Below are 13353 nucleotides of genomic sequence, written 5' to 3'. Positions count from 1 at the left end.
TCTTGTGAGTGTGAATCAGAGAGGGAATAGAAAAAAAAAAAAAATCAAAAAAATTATAAATATATATATATATATATATATATATATATATATATATATATATATATATATATATATATATATATATACACACACACACACACACACACACATATGCATATATATATATATATATATATATATATATATATATATATATACACACATATACATATACATACATATATACATACATATATATATACACATATACATATATAGATATATATATATATATATATATATATATATATATATATATATATATATATATACATATATATACATATATATACATACACACACACACACACATATATACAGTGGGGAAAATTATTTGATCCCCTGCAGACTTTGTAAGTTTGGGCAGATTGAAACTCCCACTAAATTATCTCCCCTCCCCACCCCCCTTAATTCAGAAACAATTAAATTTAACAATTGATAGTTACAGTGTGAAATTAAGGCCCCGTTCACACTGGGGCAACGCTACTTCCCGGCGCGACCTCACAGGTCGCGGCGCGCTGCTTGCACTGCGACCTCGAAGCGGCCGGCACGGACTTCATAACATGGAAGTCAATGCAGGTCGCTCCAGGTCGCCCCAAAGAAGTTCCGGACCCTTTTTCTAAGTCGGAGCGACTTGTGTCGCTCCTATTATAACGGGTCCACAGCTTCTCTATGGAAGACGACCTACGGGTCGCCCCAGTGTGAACGGGGGCTAAAGAGACCATTTTGTATTTCTTTTTCTCCTGGGCCAAATAAACCATACATACTTAGATTTCTTTTAAATTTTAATTTGATTATTATTTTTTAGTCTCTTCGTCTCGACCTTTTTGACGTAATTTTTCATGTGGCTCTTATGAGCATCCTGCCTTACTAAAGCAATCTTAATACTATGGTACATTACCATAGTACATTATTCCTCCATGCTTCGAGACTAAACATAGGAATATCTCCAAAATCAGATATTAATTTTGGTACCCAAACCTTTTAAAACATTAAAAAGGAACATGTATCAGTACTTGTACCATCAGATTGCTTCTTATAGCTTCTTCTTTTTAATTTTATAATCTTTTATTTTATTTTCCATTTTGCTTGTATTACTTTGTAATTTCTTGGAAAACAAAAAAAAATAAAAAATAAAAAAAAAATGAAAAGGTCATTGTTGTAACTGCATTTTTCAATAAGAGAAGGCCAAAATAAATTGTAATCCTCTATTATTGGTTGGCTTGTTTTTCTTGGCTATATAATGTTCAGCCACCATTTAGGACAAGCCAGTTCCAGCTAACTCTGGTGTGGCATAAAAAAAAAAAAAAAAGATTTTTCTTCCTCGCTGTCTAGCAGCATACTCACGTGTATTTTCGGAAAATGAAGCTGATCCAAACGGTAAACAGCTTCTGTTTAATATTAAAATTATGAATAATGATTTCAAGAAAAGCCAAGAAACTGTAAAGTCACGTACTTACTTTGTAACATTCTTCCAGGAAAATAAATATGGTTACCAACAACAAACTATATGTGTTGGAAGTACGCCGGTAAAGGCTGGTTGAGGCGAGAGGGATGCAAGCAAGCTCAAATTAAGGCAAGTGTTCAGACGTATGTGAATGTGATCAGATTCTATTAAATATTGAAAGCAGAATGGGCTACAGTGTATATGAAAGCAATTTTGTAAAGTCACGGGTACAGCATGGAAGGATAGGAAGCCCTGCTATGTTTTTATTGCCATCTGTGAACCTGCTGGAGACATTCACCCGGATTATCCTGCCGACCATTGTCACAGCCAGAAAGTGATGGAAAATCCAAAATCTTAAAGCAGTCACCAGAAGAATTAGCAATAGAAAATCCTCCAATGGGATTCAGCCAGTTCGTTCGAACCTGTTACTAACATTTTACAAGTTTGTGGAACCGGTGCAAGCCGGAGATCCAGGAGGCAATTTTAGAGGGGTGGCAGAGACGGCTCTTTAATTAGGCAGTTGCTTTAAACCTTGTGGCCGCCTAATTAAAGAGCCGTCTCTAGGGGTGGACAGCAAAGCTTCCTGCTCCACTGCACTGGCTGCTCCTAGTCTTGAATTCCCCGCCCATGCGTTCAGCTGGCTCTGGGTGCCTCGCTCCGGGTGCCTCTATCCTGCTCCATTCAGCACAGTCTCCTCCCCAACCAGAGTCCGGACCTCCCCAAAGCCCCCCCCCCACCCCAGTCGGCTCCCGCGCAAATTAACTTTAAGCACACAGGTGCACTAGGAGAGCTGGAGGACACAGCAGGGTTGTCTGCAAGGCCAGCCCCCGTCCTCCCCCGTGTCATACACAGGTTGCCCTCGGAGTGATATCATGCTGATCGCCCATCTGTACTGCTGCTGGAGGGAGCCCAGGTGACTATGGATGAGTGTCCTGCAGCTTGGTCAAGGTGAGTGAGATGACCCCATATCCCCCACACACCATCCCATACCCCACACTATCTCCCCTGGGGACAGGGACCCCCATATCACCTGGAGCCAGAGACCCCCATATCACCTGGAGCCAGAGACCCCCATATCACCTGGAGCCAGAGACCCCCATATCACCTGGAGCCAGAGACCCCCATATCACCTGGAGCCAGAGACCCCCATATCACCTGGAGCCAGAGACCCCCATATCACCTGGAGCCAGAGACCCCCATATCACCTGGAGACAGCGAGCCCTTCTCCCCTGGAGACAGCGAGCCCTTCTCCCCTGGAGACAGCGAGCCCTTCTCCCCTGGAGACAGCGAGCCCTTCTCCCCTGGAGACAGCGAGCCCTTCTCCCCTGGAGACAGCGAGCCCTTCTCCCCTGGAGACAGCGAGCCCTTCTCCCCTGGAGACAGCGAGCCCTTCTCCCCTGGAGATAGCGAGCCCTTCTCCCTTGGAGACAGCGAGCCCTTCTCCCCTGGAGACAGCGAGCCCTTCTCCCCTGGAGACAGCGAGCCCTTCTCCCCTGGAGACAGCGAGCCCTTCTCCCCTGGAGACAGCGAGCCCTTCTCCCCTGGAGACAGCGAGCCCTTCTCCCCTGGAGATAGCGAGCCCTTCTCCCTTGGAGATAGCGAGCCCTTCTCCCTTGGAGATAGCGAGCCCTTCTCCCTTGGAGATAGCGAGCCCTTCTCCCTTGGAGATAGCGAGCCCTTCTCACCTTAAGGCTTCTCCGCGGCTATCTCCCACCAGGAGCTCTTTCCCTTCAGGGAGTCCCGGGGGACCTACTGCTGCCCGATGGGAATGATGAGACCCCTGAGGTGAAACTCACACAAATTAATTTTTTTTATCATTTTAGGCCAATTTGTTTTCTGCTAAATCTTTTTGGTTAAAAAAATCCCAATAAGCGTATTTTGATTGGTTTGCGCAAAAGTTATCACGTCTACAAACTAGGGGAAAGATCTATGTCATTTTTATTTATTTTTTACTAGTAATGGTGGCGATCTGCAATTTTTAGCGGGACTGCGACATTTCGGCGGACAGATCGGACACCTTTACTGAAAGTCGGAACTGGTTACTAAAATTTTTGAATCCCACCACTGGCGACAACCCTCAGGTGGTAATTCCATTAACTAGAGAGATTTTGTTTAATTTCCCATTGTGTCTGTAGAAATGGAAGTCAAGTGAAATATCCCCAGTAGGACACAGGCTGCAAAAAATCTAAGGCGGTTGAACCATTCACATTTTATCCAAAGTCTTTCAAAAGTTATAGCCTATGTACATTGCATTGTTTTCCCAATTAAGGACCTTGTTCTGAATAATAAAAAACAAAAAAGTACTATATAAATGTAGCACAATTCCCAGCCACGTTGCTGGATATGCGTCCCCCCTGGGTCACTGCTAGCAACAACAGCACATTTAAGCATGTTTCTCCAAGTGTGAGCACTGAGACAAGAACCAGTCCAGGATCTTTGGGTTTTTAGGTTTATTTAGGAACTTGGATGGGAGAAGGGATGAGTGGGATACTCCTGTAACTAAGCTATGCACAAATAAGCAGGGACTCTTGATAAATGCTGCTTGAAGCTGGTTAACGCTGGCTGAATGCCTGTTAACGCTGGCTTGATACTGTAACTTTTCCTTTGACTACCGAAGTCCTTTTTAGCTCCCTGAGGTACTCCTTCCTGAGGTAGCTGACTGCACACTTTTACTGTACTGCCAAACGCTTCAGGGCCCACACTGGCGCCCCCTTTAGCTCCCTATCTTCAGGGCTTTGACATGCAGCACCCCTTTTCACTGCCACAACTACCGGTAAGCTGGCTCCCGGATCCCCTTGACCTTCTGGAGTGGTCCCCTCTCTCTATAGGCAGACCCCTGGGCAGATCTTGAGTACTCAAGATACTGTTTTTCCTGAAGGACTCTGCAAAGCAGCTCCACTCGGACAACAACACTCTGGATCCCTTTCTGCAGCCCAGCTCAACCTCCGGTCCCTAGGCCGACTGACTGGACCACCTTCACTCTCTGACAGGAGGAGAGACAGCCGTCACCTCCTCCTGGGACTGATGCTCCCGCCAAAAGACGCTCTGTCACATGGGTGCATTGCGGCAATCAGCGCCCACTGAGACCATCATAAGCCCTGGTGTGCTATTGGCCAGGTTTCCTCCACTGTCCAACAGGGTCCCTCATTGGATACAGTGGGGAGACTCCCCAGACGCAACACACACACCTGGAAACATGTGACAGACTAACAATTCAGCCCCCCCCCCCCCCCCCCGATAAGCAGACAGGGCCACATATGTTTGCTTAGCTTCTTCCTAAGAGGGTGCTTTTCCAGTGCTTTGTGCCTGGAAAATAGAGGACCATGGCGTCCAAAAAGTGTTCTTTTTGCACAAAAATCGCTTTCAGACGAACTGGAAAACAGCGACAGCGAAACTGAGTTACTTGAAGAACTGAGCGATAGCGATTCGTGGGAAAATTCATCATCAGGTACGGAAAGTGACGACAGCGACGATTCTGATGTCTCTTTCTTGGCTTGTGGAATTTGGGAAGCATATCAAATGATTCTTCAGAATAAACTTCTCAAAAAGGTACCCTTTATTGTAATGTGACCAGATTTTCAAAAATGAAATCCAGGGACATTTTTTTTATCTATCTATTTTTTTTATTGGCAAATGGCACAGGACTGAATAATACACAGAGTGGTGGGCACAGGACTACATAATACACAGAGCGCTGGACACAGGACTACATAATACACAGAGCGCTGGGTACAGGACTACATAATACACAGAGCGCTGGGTACAGGACTACATAATACACAGAGCGCTGGGTACAGGACTACATAATACACAGAGTGCAGGGTTTAGGACTACATAATACACAGTGCGCTGGACACAGGACTACATAATACACATAGCACTGGGTACAGGACTACATAATACACAGAGCACTGGGAACAGGACTTCAAAATATACAGGAGGGTGTTAGGCATAGAGTACAGGGTTCAGGAGGTTTGCTATGCACAGAGAACACTTCTGCCCCCACATCCATAGCTCACCTCTGCACCCTTCTCTCACAGATTATCTCTGTAGCCACCTCCTAGCCCTTCCCCCATAACAGCTAAACTCTCCATCTCTCCATGCAGCTGCATCAGCTCTGACCCCTGCTCCCCCGCTATCCTCACCTATGTACAAACAGACCCCCCCCCCCCCCCCCCATCTGCTCCTCCCGGTCTCAGCCCTTCACACAGTCAATTTTTGGCTCTGCCTCTCCTCCATTGAACAGCAGCAGGAGTGCCAGTGAGATCGTCCAGTAGGGGGCATTAGCACCCATGCCACCAGGCGGTTTCTCAGCCAGGGTGGGATGCCCCATCTACCTAAATCTGGGAACAAGACTTGGTCCGGGGACAGTGTCCTCAATCCGGGGACATCTGGTCACCCTACTTTAGTGAGATGACCTTCTGTATTGGGAGCTTTTCTAAACCCGTTCCAAGTGTTTCTCTTTTGAACGCCCTCATTGGGGTTATCAGAGAGCCAGCAGGCTAAGACCGAGTCCACCTATACTGCCCCTTTAAAGGGTCTTAGTCCCCCCGAGGAATTATTCACCCCACAGGACATCCATCAATAACCTTTGGTTTCATCGGTCCAGCACCGTCACCCAAAAACACCAAACAGATCAGCATTGGAAGCAAAAGCATGGATGAGTGTGTGATGCTGGTGGGGCCATCAAACTGGACTGCTTTGCCATGTATTCGCAAACGTCAAGTCTTCATTTGTAACTAATCACTTTTTATTTGTTCCAAAACAACACCTGCATGGAGGTTTGATTTCATCTTAGATCTTATAAAAGCTGTACACCTAACATTGGGAATCTGATTGCCATCTATTCCCTTCACTTGGGTAGGACCATTGGGAATCTGATTGCCATCTATCCCTTCACTTGGGTAGGACCATTGGGAATCGGATTGCCATCTATCCCTTCACTTGGGTAGGACCATTGGGAATCTGATTGCCATCTATTCCTTCCCTTGGGTAGGACCATTATGTCAGAGAACCAAAAACATAACACGAAGAGAGAAGATAGACTCACCCCTTCTTGTTGTAATAGAAGATAATGGCAGCCAGGCAGGCTATGATCAGCAGGAGGATGATAGGCATGATCTTGAGCAGCAGATATAAATTCTCCGAGGCCTCTTTTTCTGAAATAAAATCATCTGCACCTTGTTTACCTCAAAATTTCTCACACCAAATGTACATACATAATTATACCCCAATAGTCTGGGGAGAAATGAAGTCTACAAATAAAAACAATGAGTCTCTTAGGCCCCGTTCACACTGGGGCGATCCGACTTGCCGGGGCGACCTCATATTTCGCGGCGCGCTGCCCGCACCGCGACCTCGGAGCGGCCGGCACGGACTTCATAACATTGAAGTCTATGCAGGTCGCTCCGGGTCGCCCCAAAGAAGCTCCGGACCCTTTTTCTAAGTCGGAGCGACTTGTGTCGCTCCTATTAGAACGGGTCCACAGCTTCTCTATGGCAGGCGACCTGTCAGGCGACCAGGTCGCCTGACAGGTCGCCCCAGTGTGAACGGGGTCTAATGGGATGCATGGTCCAAAGAACTACATTTTATGGAGCAAGGGATACTTGCTTTTTTTTTTGCAGTACCTTCATCAAAAATAATAATTCACATATAAAAAGGAACAACAGTAAATATTTTTAAGTAAATAAAATCATAATGGATTTTTTCCATTGGAGGACATTAGTAATAAAATGTATGCATGCTAAAAAGGCACTTAATGGGTATCTGAAAACAAATAAAAACAGTTTGTAGTTGATAGAGCCTGGACCTCACCAGTAAGATTTTCTATATTTCCTCTAGCCTTGGTCACTGGGACAGAAAATTATGGGAAGTCTAAAAATGTTACAGTTGTAACCAGGACAAATCTACTACACCTGTTCTGGTGACAACTCTTTAATGTGAAATTAAACTACCAATTGAAAAAAAATGCCCCTGGGGAGTTTTATGCAATAATAGTACTAGAAATGGGGCTTTTCCACTGCATGGAACCGAACGGTTCGGCTCGCTTTTGTGCTTTTCCATTGCTGGTACCGCATGGTATGGTGTTGGAACGGTTCGGTACGGTACGGCGGCGCTTTTCCACTACATGGAACCAAATGGTACGGCTCTCAAAAACAGTACCAACTTGATTGTGGTTCCAAGAGGTACCATATCCCACAATCTTTTGCATGCAGTCACTACTAGCCACTGATTGGTAAGAGAATCGTTGTTATCCCACCCACTTAACTTTATTACTACTTTAGTGGAAAAGCAAACCATATCGTACCGTACCGAACCGTTCCAACACCGTACCATGCGGTACCAGCAGTGGAAAAGCAAACCGGGCCAAGCAGGGCCGAGCCGATACTTGCAGTGGAAAAGTGCCATAACAGTACCACCTTGTTTGTGGTTCCAAGAGGTACCATATCACACAATCCTTTGCATGCAGTCACTACTAGCCACTGATTGGTCAGAGAATCGTTGTTATCCCACCGACTTACTTTAGTACTACTTTAGTGGAAAAGCAAACCATACCAAACCGTACCGAACCGTTCCAACACCGTACCATGCAGTGGAAAACCAAACCGGGCCAAGCAGGGCTGAGCCGGTACTTGCAGTGGAAAAGTGCCATAAGTACTAGTACTAAGTAGTACTAGTATGCACAGCATAATGTGACATTTACCTATCAAGCAATCCCCTCCAGCGCTGTGCTGTCACGGGCACTTCGCCTGGTCTTCCTTCTGGGTTTAGACTCACAGCCCAGAGGGCTGTTCTAAACATACACCAACGCCGACAGGCAGGGAGAATCAATTATGCAAGAAGAGACCAATATGGCTGGTGGGAGTTGCTTTACGTAACTTTCTGAAAACAGAAGGCTGTGGTAATGCCCACAGGTGATGCTGAGCCTCCATCATGCAAAGAAATTCTATCCAAGGAATGAAAGTGTCAGGCTAGAGACAGTCAGGCTTGGGAGGGCAGTCCTAGATTATGTTGGATGTCCTTCTGTGGCAGTACCTGGAAAGCTTCTAAAATGGTGGATAAATAGCCTTTTAAGACTTAGAATCAGAACTACCAATACTCCTTCCTTCACCCCTTTTTGGTATACGCCCTTAATTTAGTGCTTCGCAATGATGCTATGTGATGCTTGGTCTCCGCTCAAACTCTTGCTACGACAGCATCAAAGGGGGGGATGTGGCAGTACCTGGAAAGCTTCTAAAATGGCGGAAAAATAGCCTTTTATGACAAAATGGTAGATTCTGTGGTACTACAGCAGGGGCTGACTGGCAACTTTCGGCCCAGGGGGCAAGTACAAACCAGAGGCCCATGGTGCAGCGACTCGCCCCCCCTCACTCTACCTCTTCCCAGCCTCCTCCTGACCCTCATTCCAGGCTGAAGCCCTGCTCCGGGTACCCTCTACTCACTGGCTGAATCTGAGTTCCCAACTTTGCCAGCAGGGGGCAGTTGGGGGGAGCTGGGACAGCTGGGTTGGGTTTGGCCAGGGAAGGAGAGTCTCCAGTGGGGCATGGAACTGGCCTCTGCTCAGACACAGTTTACACTATCCATGCTGGGGGGGGGGGGGGGGCTGCACTCTGTCCTCGTCTTCAACCCGCACTCAGTAGGTCAGTGGTGGGGACTTTTTAATACTCTCTACCAGGAATCCTTTAGGCATGTCTGTGGCAGGAGCAGTGCAGCCTTTTTACAGGACATCAGAGAGGCCCAGGGGGCAACTGCCCCCCAGCCCCCTGGCCCAGTCCTCCTCTGTACTACAGAGACCATGACAGTGAAGCTGCGCATTTGAGGCCCCCACCTTCTCCCTTAGATTTTCCTAATCCTTTACCCAAGAACTAGCGAGAATACAGAGAACGAGAATACAGATAAGCATGAAGGCCGAGGCCAGGGATGTAACAGCTACACACAGATGTATGGGAATCATCGGTAGGGGGGGGGGGGGGGGGGATATGTGTTGTATTGCTGCCAAGCTAGTTAGGGAAATATGTATCTTTGACGTAACTGCTGTTTCATATATGTGATGTACACGCTTTTTTACTGACTTAGAAAGCAGGCATGAGGTGGGCTATGTAATTTTCGCTAGCGAATAAATAAAGGTTCGATTCCGAGTCCAAGAAATTAATTCCGGGTTTCAATTTATTTGCTGCAACACTCCAACAAGGAAATGAAGCAGGTTATATTCTGATTTGCTGCAGCTTCTAATGCACATTGTGAGAAGCTGAAATTGGTGTAAGCCATTTCAGTCAAGGAGAGGGGCCTGTACAACTGTGCAAGACTGAAGGGAAGGCTGGAGTTCAGCTTTAGGAGAGATTTTCTCCCACTTCCTCCTGTCTCCCACAGGACAGAAGTCCAATGGGATAGAGGAGGAAAAAAAAACCCTGGACAGGGGCCACACCCACTCCCAAACTTCAGGACCTGTCATACTGGCTTGATTACTCAGTCAATCATTGACATGACACTTACCTGGAAGTCGTACAGAGAACACGATGGGTTCTGTCCACGACCCATTGCCCGCCAATGACGTTGCTCTTATCCGAGCAGAATAGTTGCCAGGTTGTGCCACATTGATGTAGACCCCCTTGCGCCTTTTGAACTCCTGGCGGGAAACACATCGGACAGATGAAGGACCTTCCTAATAACGAAAAAAAAAAGCAACATATAGCCCAATGTTTAATTATATGCTCATGGAAATGGAGGTTTGCAACATGTACAAATTTCAGAATTATATTCCAAAATGCTAACTACCCACACAAGTACCCACCTGCCCAACTTCCTATGTACCCAATTACCCAACTGCCTACTCATCTGAACACTCAACTATCGTGTTTCCCCAAAAATAAGCCCTACCCCAAAAACAAGGCCTAGCATGATTTTTCGGGGATGGCTACAATATAAGCCCTAGTTAAATTCCTTGTAAAAACATGTAATCTATTTCGTAAAAAGATTATAAAATGTGGAGTGAGTCTCCTTTTGTAACTTTGTGGAAAATACCTTATTAACAGCACCACTGGATGCTCACGTGATCCTCTCCTCCCGGCTGACATCAATAGCCCACCCTATTTGGAGTGGGGGGAAGAGGTTCTCCGGTGGGTCACATGAGTGCTTAGTGACTCTGAAAAGGTGTTTTCCACAAAGTTACAAAAAGGAGAGACAAGGCCCATTATATGATCTTTTAACAAAATGGATTACATATTTTTACAATGACTTTAACCAAGGTTTATTTTTGGGATTACAGAATGTCATAATGCCGACTCCTGAGCTGACGGGGAGAGAAGACCGGGGACACAGGAACTTTTTAAAAAACATTTTATTGGGTTTTTTTGCAGGTTTTTTTAGAACATAGAGAGAGGTAAATGACACAGTATGAGCACTGTGCTGTCTATCATGCTTTAAAAGGATCAGGATATGTACACTGCTCAAAAAAGTTAAAGGAACATTTTGAAAAAACATCAGATCTCAATGGAGAAAAATCTCATGCTGGATATCTATACTGGTATGGACTGGGTAATGTGTTAGGATCTATACTGGTATGGACTGGGTAATGTGTTAGGATCTATACTGGTATGGACTGGGTAATGTGTTAGGATCTATACTGGTATGGACTGGGTAATGTGTTAGGATCTATACTGGTATGGACTGGGTAATGTGTTAGGATCTATACTCGTATGGACTGGATAATGTGTTAGGATCTATACTGGTATGGACTGGATAATGGGTTAGGATCTATACTGGTATGGACTGGATAACGGGTTAGGATCTATACTGGTATGGACTGGGTAATGTGTTAGGAACAAAAGGATGCCACATCGTTTGATGGAAATTAAAATGATCAACCTACAGAGGGCTGAATTCAAAGACACCCCGAAAAAAAAAAAAAAAAAAAAAAAAAGAAGATGCAGCAGGCTAGTCAATTTTGCTGAAATTTCATTGCAGCAACTCAAAATGGTACTGATTTTTATGCCCCCCCCCCCCCCATGTGCTTGTATGCATGCCTTACAACATTGGGGCATGCTCCTAATGAGATGACGGATGGTGTCCCGGGGTATTTCCTTCCAGGTCTGGACCAGGGCACCACTGAGCTCCTAAAGGTGCAACCTGGGGGCGTTGAATAGACCGAAACAATGTCCCAGAGGTGTTCTTTTGAATTTAGGTCAGACAAGCGTGGGAGCCATTCAATGGTATACATTTTTTCATCCTCCACGAACTGTCTGCATACTCTCATCACATGAAGCCAGGCATTTTTGTGCACCAGGAGGAACCCAGGACCCACTGCACCAGCATAGGTTCTGACAATGGGTCGAAAGATTTTATCCCAATATCTAATCGCTGTCACAGTTCCATCGTCTAGCCTGTAGAGGTCTGTGCATCCCTCCCCAGACCATCACTGACCCAACACCAAACCGGTCAATGATGTTACAGGCAGCATAACATTCTCCACCGCTTCTCCAGACCCTTTCATGTCTATCACATGTGCTCAGGGTGAACCTGCTCTCATCTGACAAGCACAAGGTGCCAGTGCCAATTCTGCTGTTAAATGGCAAATGCCAATCGAGCTCCACTGTACCGGTCCTCAGGCCACCTTCGTGAAGTTGGTTTCTGATTGTTTGGTCAGAGGGATTGACACCACTGGCCTGCTGAAGGTCTTTTTGTAGGGGTTTTAGTAGTGCTCATCCTGTTCCTTTTTGCACAAAGGAGCAGATACTGGTCCTGCTGATGGGTTAAGGACCATCTATGGCCCTGTCCAGCTCTCTGGAGTATCGGCCTGTCTCCTGGAATCTCCTCAATGCTTTTGAGATTGTGCTGGGATACACAGAAAACCTTCTGGCAATGGTACATATTGATGTGCCATCCTGGAGGAGTTGAATTGCCTGTGCAACCTCTATAGGGTCCATGCTATACTCTGATTAAAAAGTGTTCCTTTCATTTTTTTGAGCAGTGTACTTTTTTTTTTTTTACCACTTTAAGATAGTCATTGTACAAATCGTAAATTAATAACACATCCCCTGAAAATAAATCCTAGTGTGTTTTTTGTAGTCAAAATTAATAAAGGACCCGGTCTTTTTTTTTTTTTTGGTGAAACACGGTAAGTTCTGCTTCCAATATTAATAATAATACTTTGAAAAAGAATGTATCACTGTAACATTCTGTCACTGGTATCTAATGCTTAGATTGCATAAAATGTTTAAAATCACTTGAAAGTGTAATATGTAGTCTAGATACCAATTATAAATAATATTGTATATTCATTTTTCATCAGCCAATAGCTACACCCACCCACACACCACAGAGTGCAACAGAAATAAATAAAAAATATGAATTGTGTTATATTCAGAGAGAACAGAGATGGAGAATGAAAATATACAATCTTTAAAAAAAAAAAAAAAAAAAATGGATTTAGAAATACATAATGAGTACGTACGACTGACAGAGTTCATGAATGTAGAACCCCCTGTATTTTTGGAAACAAAAAATTTCCACCCTGAACCAATTTTTCCAAAATCATAGCTGAGTGACTGGAGTCTTACTTCATTTTCGCCCTTGTACTTGATCTCATATTTCAGGATTAATGCATTGGGATTAGGTGGCTCCTCCCATTTTATATAGATAGTATTATGGCCAGCAGAATGCCATGATATATTACCAGCTATGTTGTCGGCATGAGCTGTAAAGGAAAAAAAAAAAATATAGAAGATGCTGTGTTAGCGGTCTAATGATAGTAACAGTATACAAAGTAGGCACCATATAGATCCTCAGATAGCTCAGCATTTTCCAACCTGCACTTTAAGCTCGACAGTTTATTTAGGATTGGTCCAGACAATATTAAAGTTTTTGTT

The 13353-nt window shown here is 44.9% G+C and overlaps 1 protein-coding gene across 1 annotated transcript in view; it reads right to left on the bottom strand.

Annotated features, from left to right (window-relative positions):
* The window catches only part of INSRR (insulin receptor related receptor), a gene marked incomplete at both ends in the record, with an annotated part of 134892 nt that overhangs the window by 22983 nt on the left and 98556 nt on the right, over positions 1–13353 (bottom strand). Inside the window, 3 exons of the mRNA XM_082274828.1 lie at positions 6540–6648; positions 9983–10151; positions 13045–13181. Coding sequence (XP_082130954.1) covers positions 6540–6648; positions 9983–10151; positions 13045–13181 — 415 coding nt within the window. The remainder of the gene's footprint in view (positions 1–6539; positions 6649–9982; positions 10152–13044; positions 13182–13353) is intronic.

This window comes from Pelophylax lessonae (assembly GCF_965119305.1).
Source record: "Pelophylax lessonae genome assembly, chromosome: 13".
Lineage (NCBI taxonomy): Eukaryota > Metazoa > Chordata > Amphibia > Anura > Ranidae > Pelophylax > Pelophylax lessonae.
Note: the sequence above shows the minus strand (reverse complement) of the source record. Positions and strands in the feature narration are given on the sequence as shown.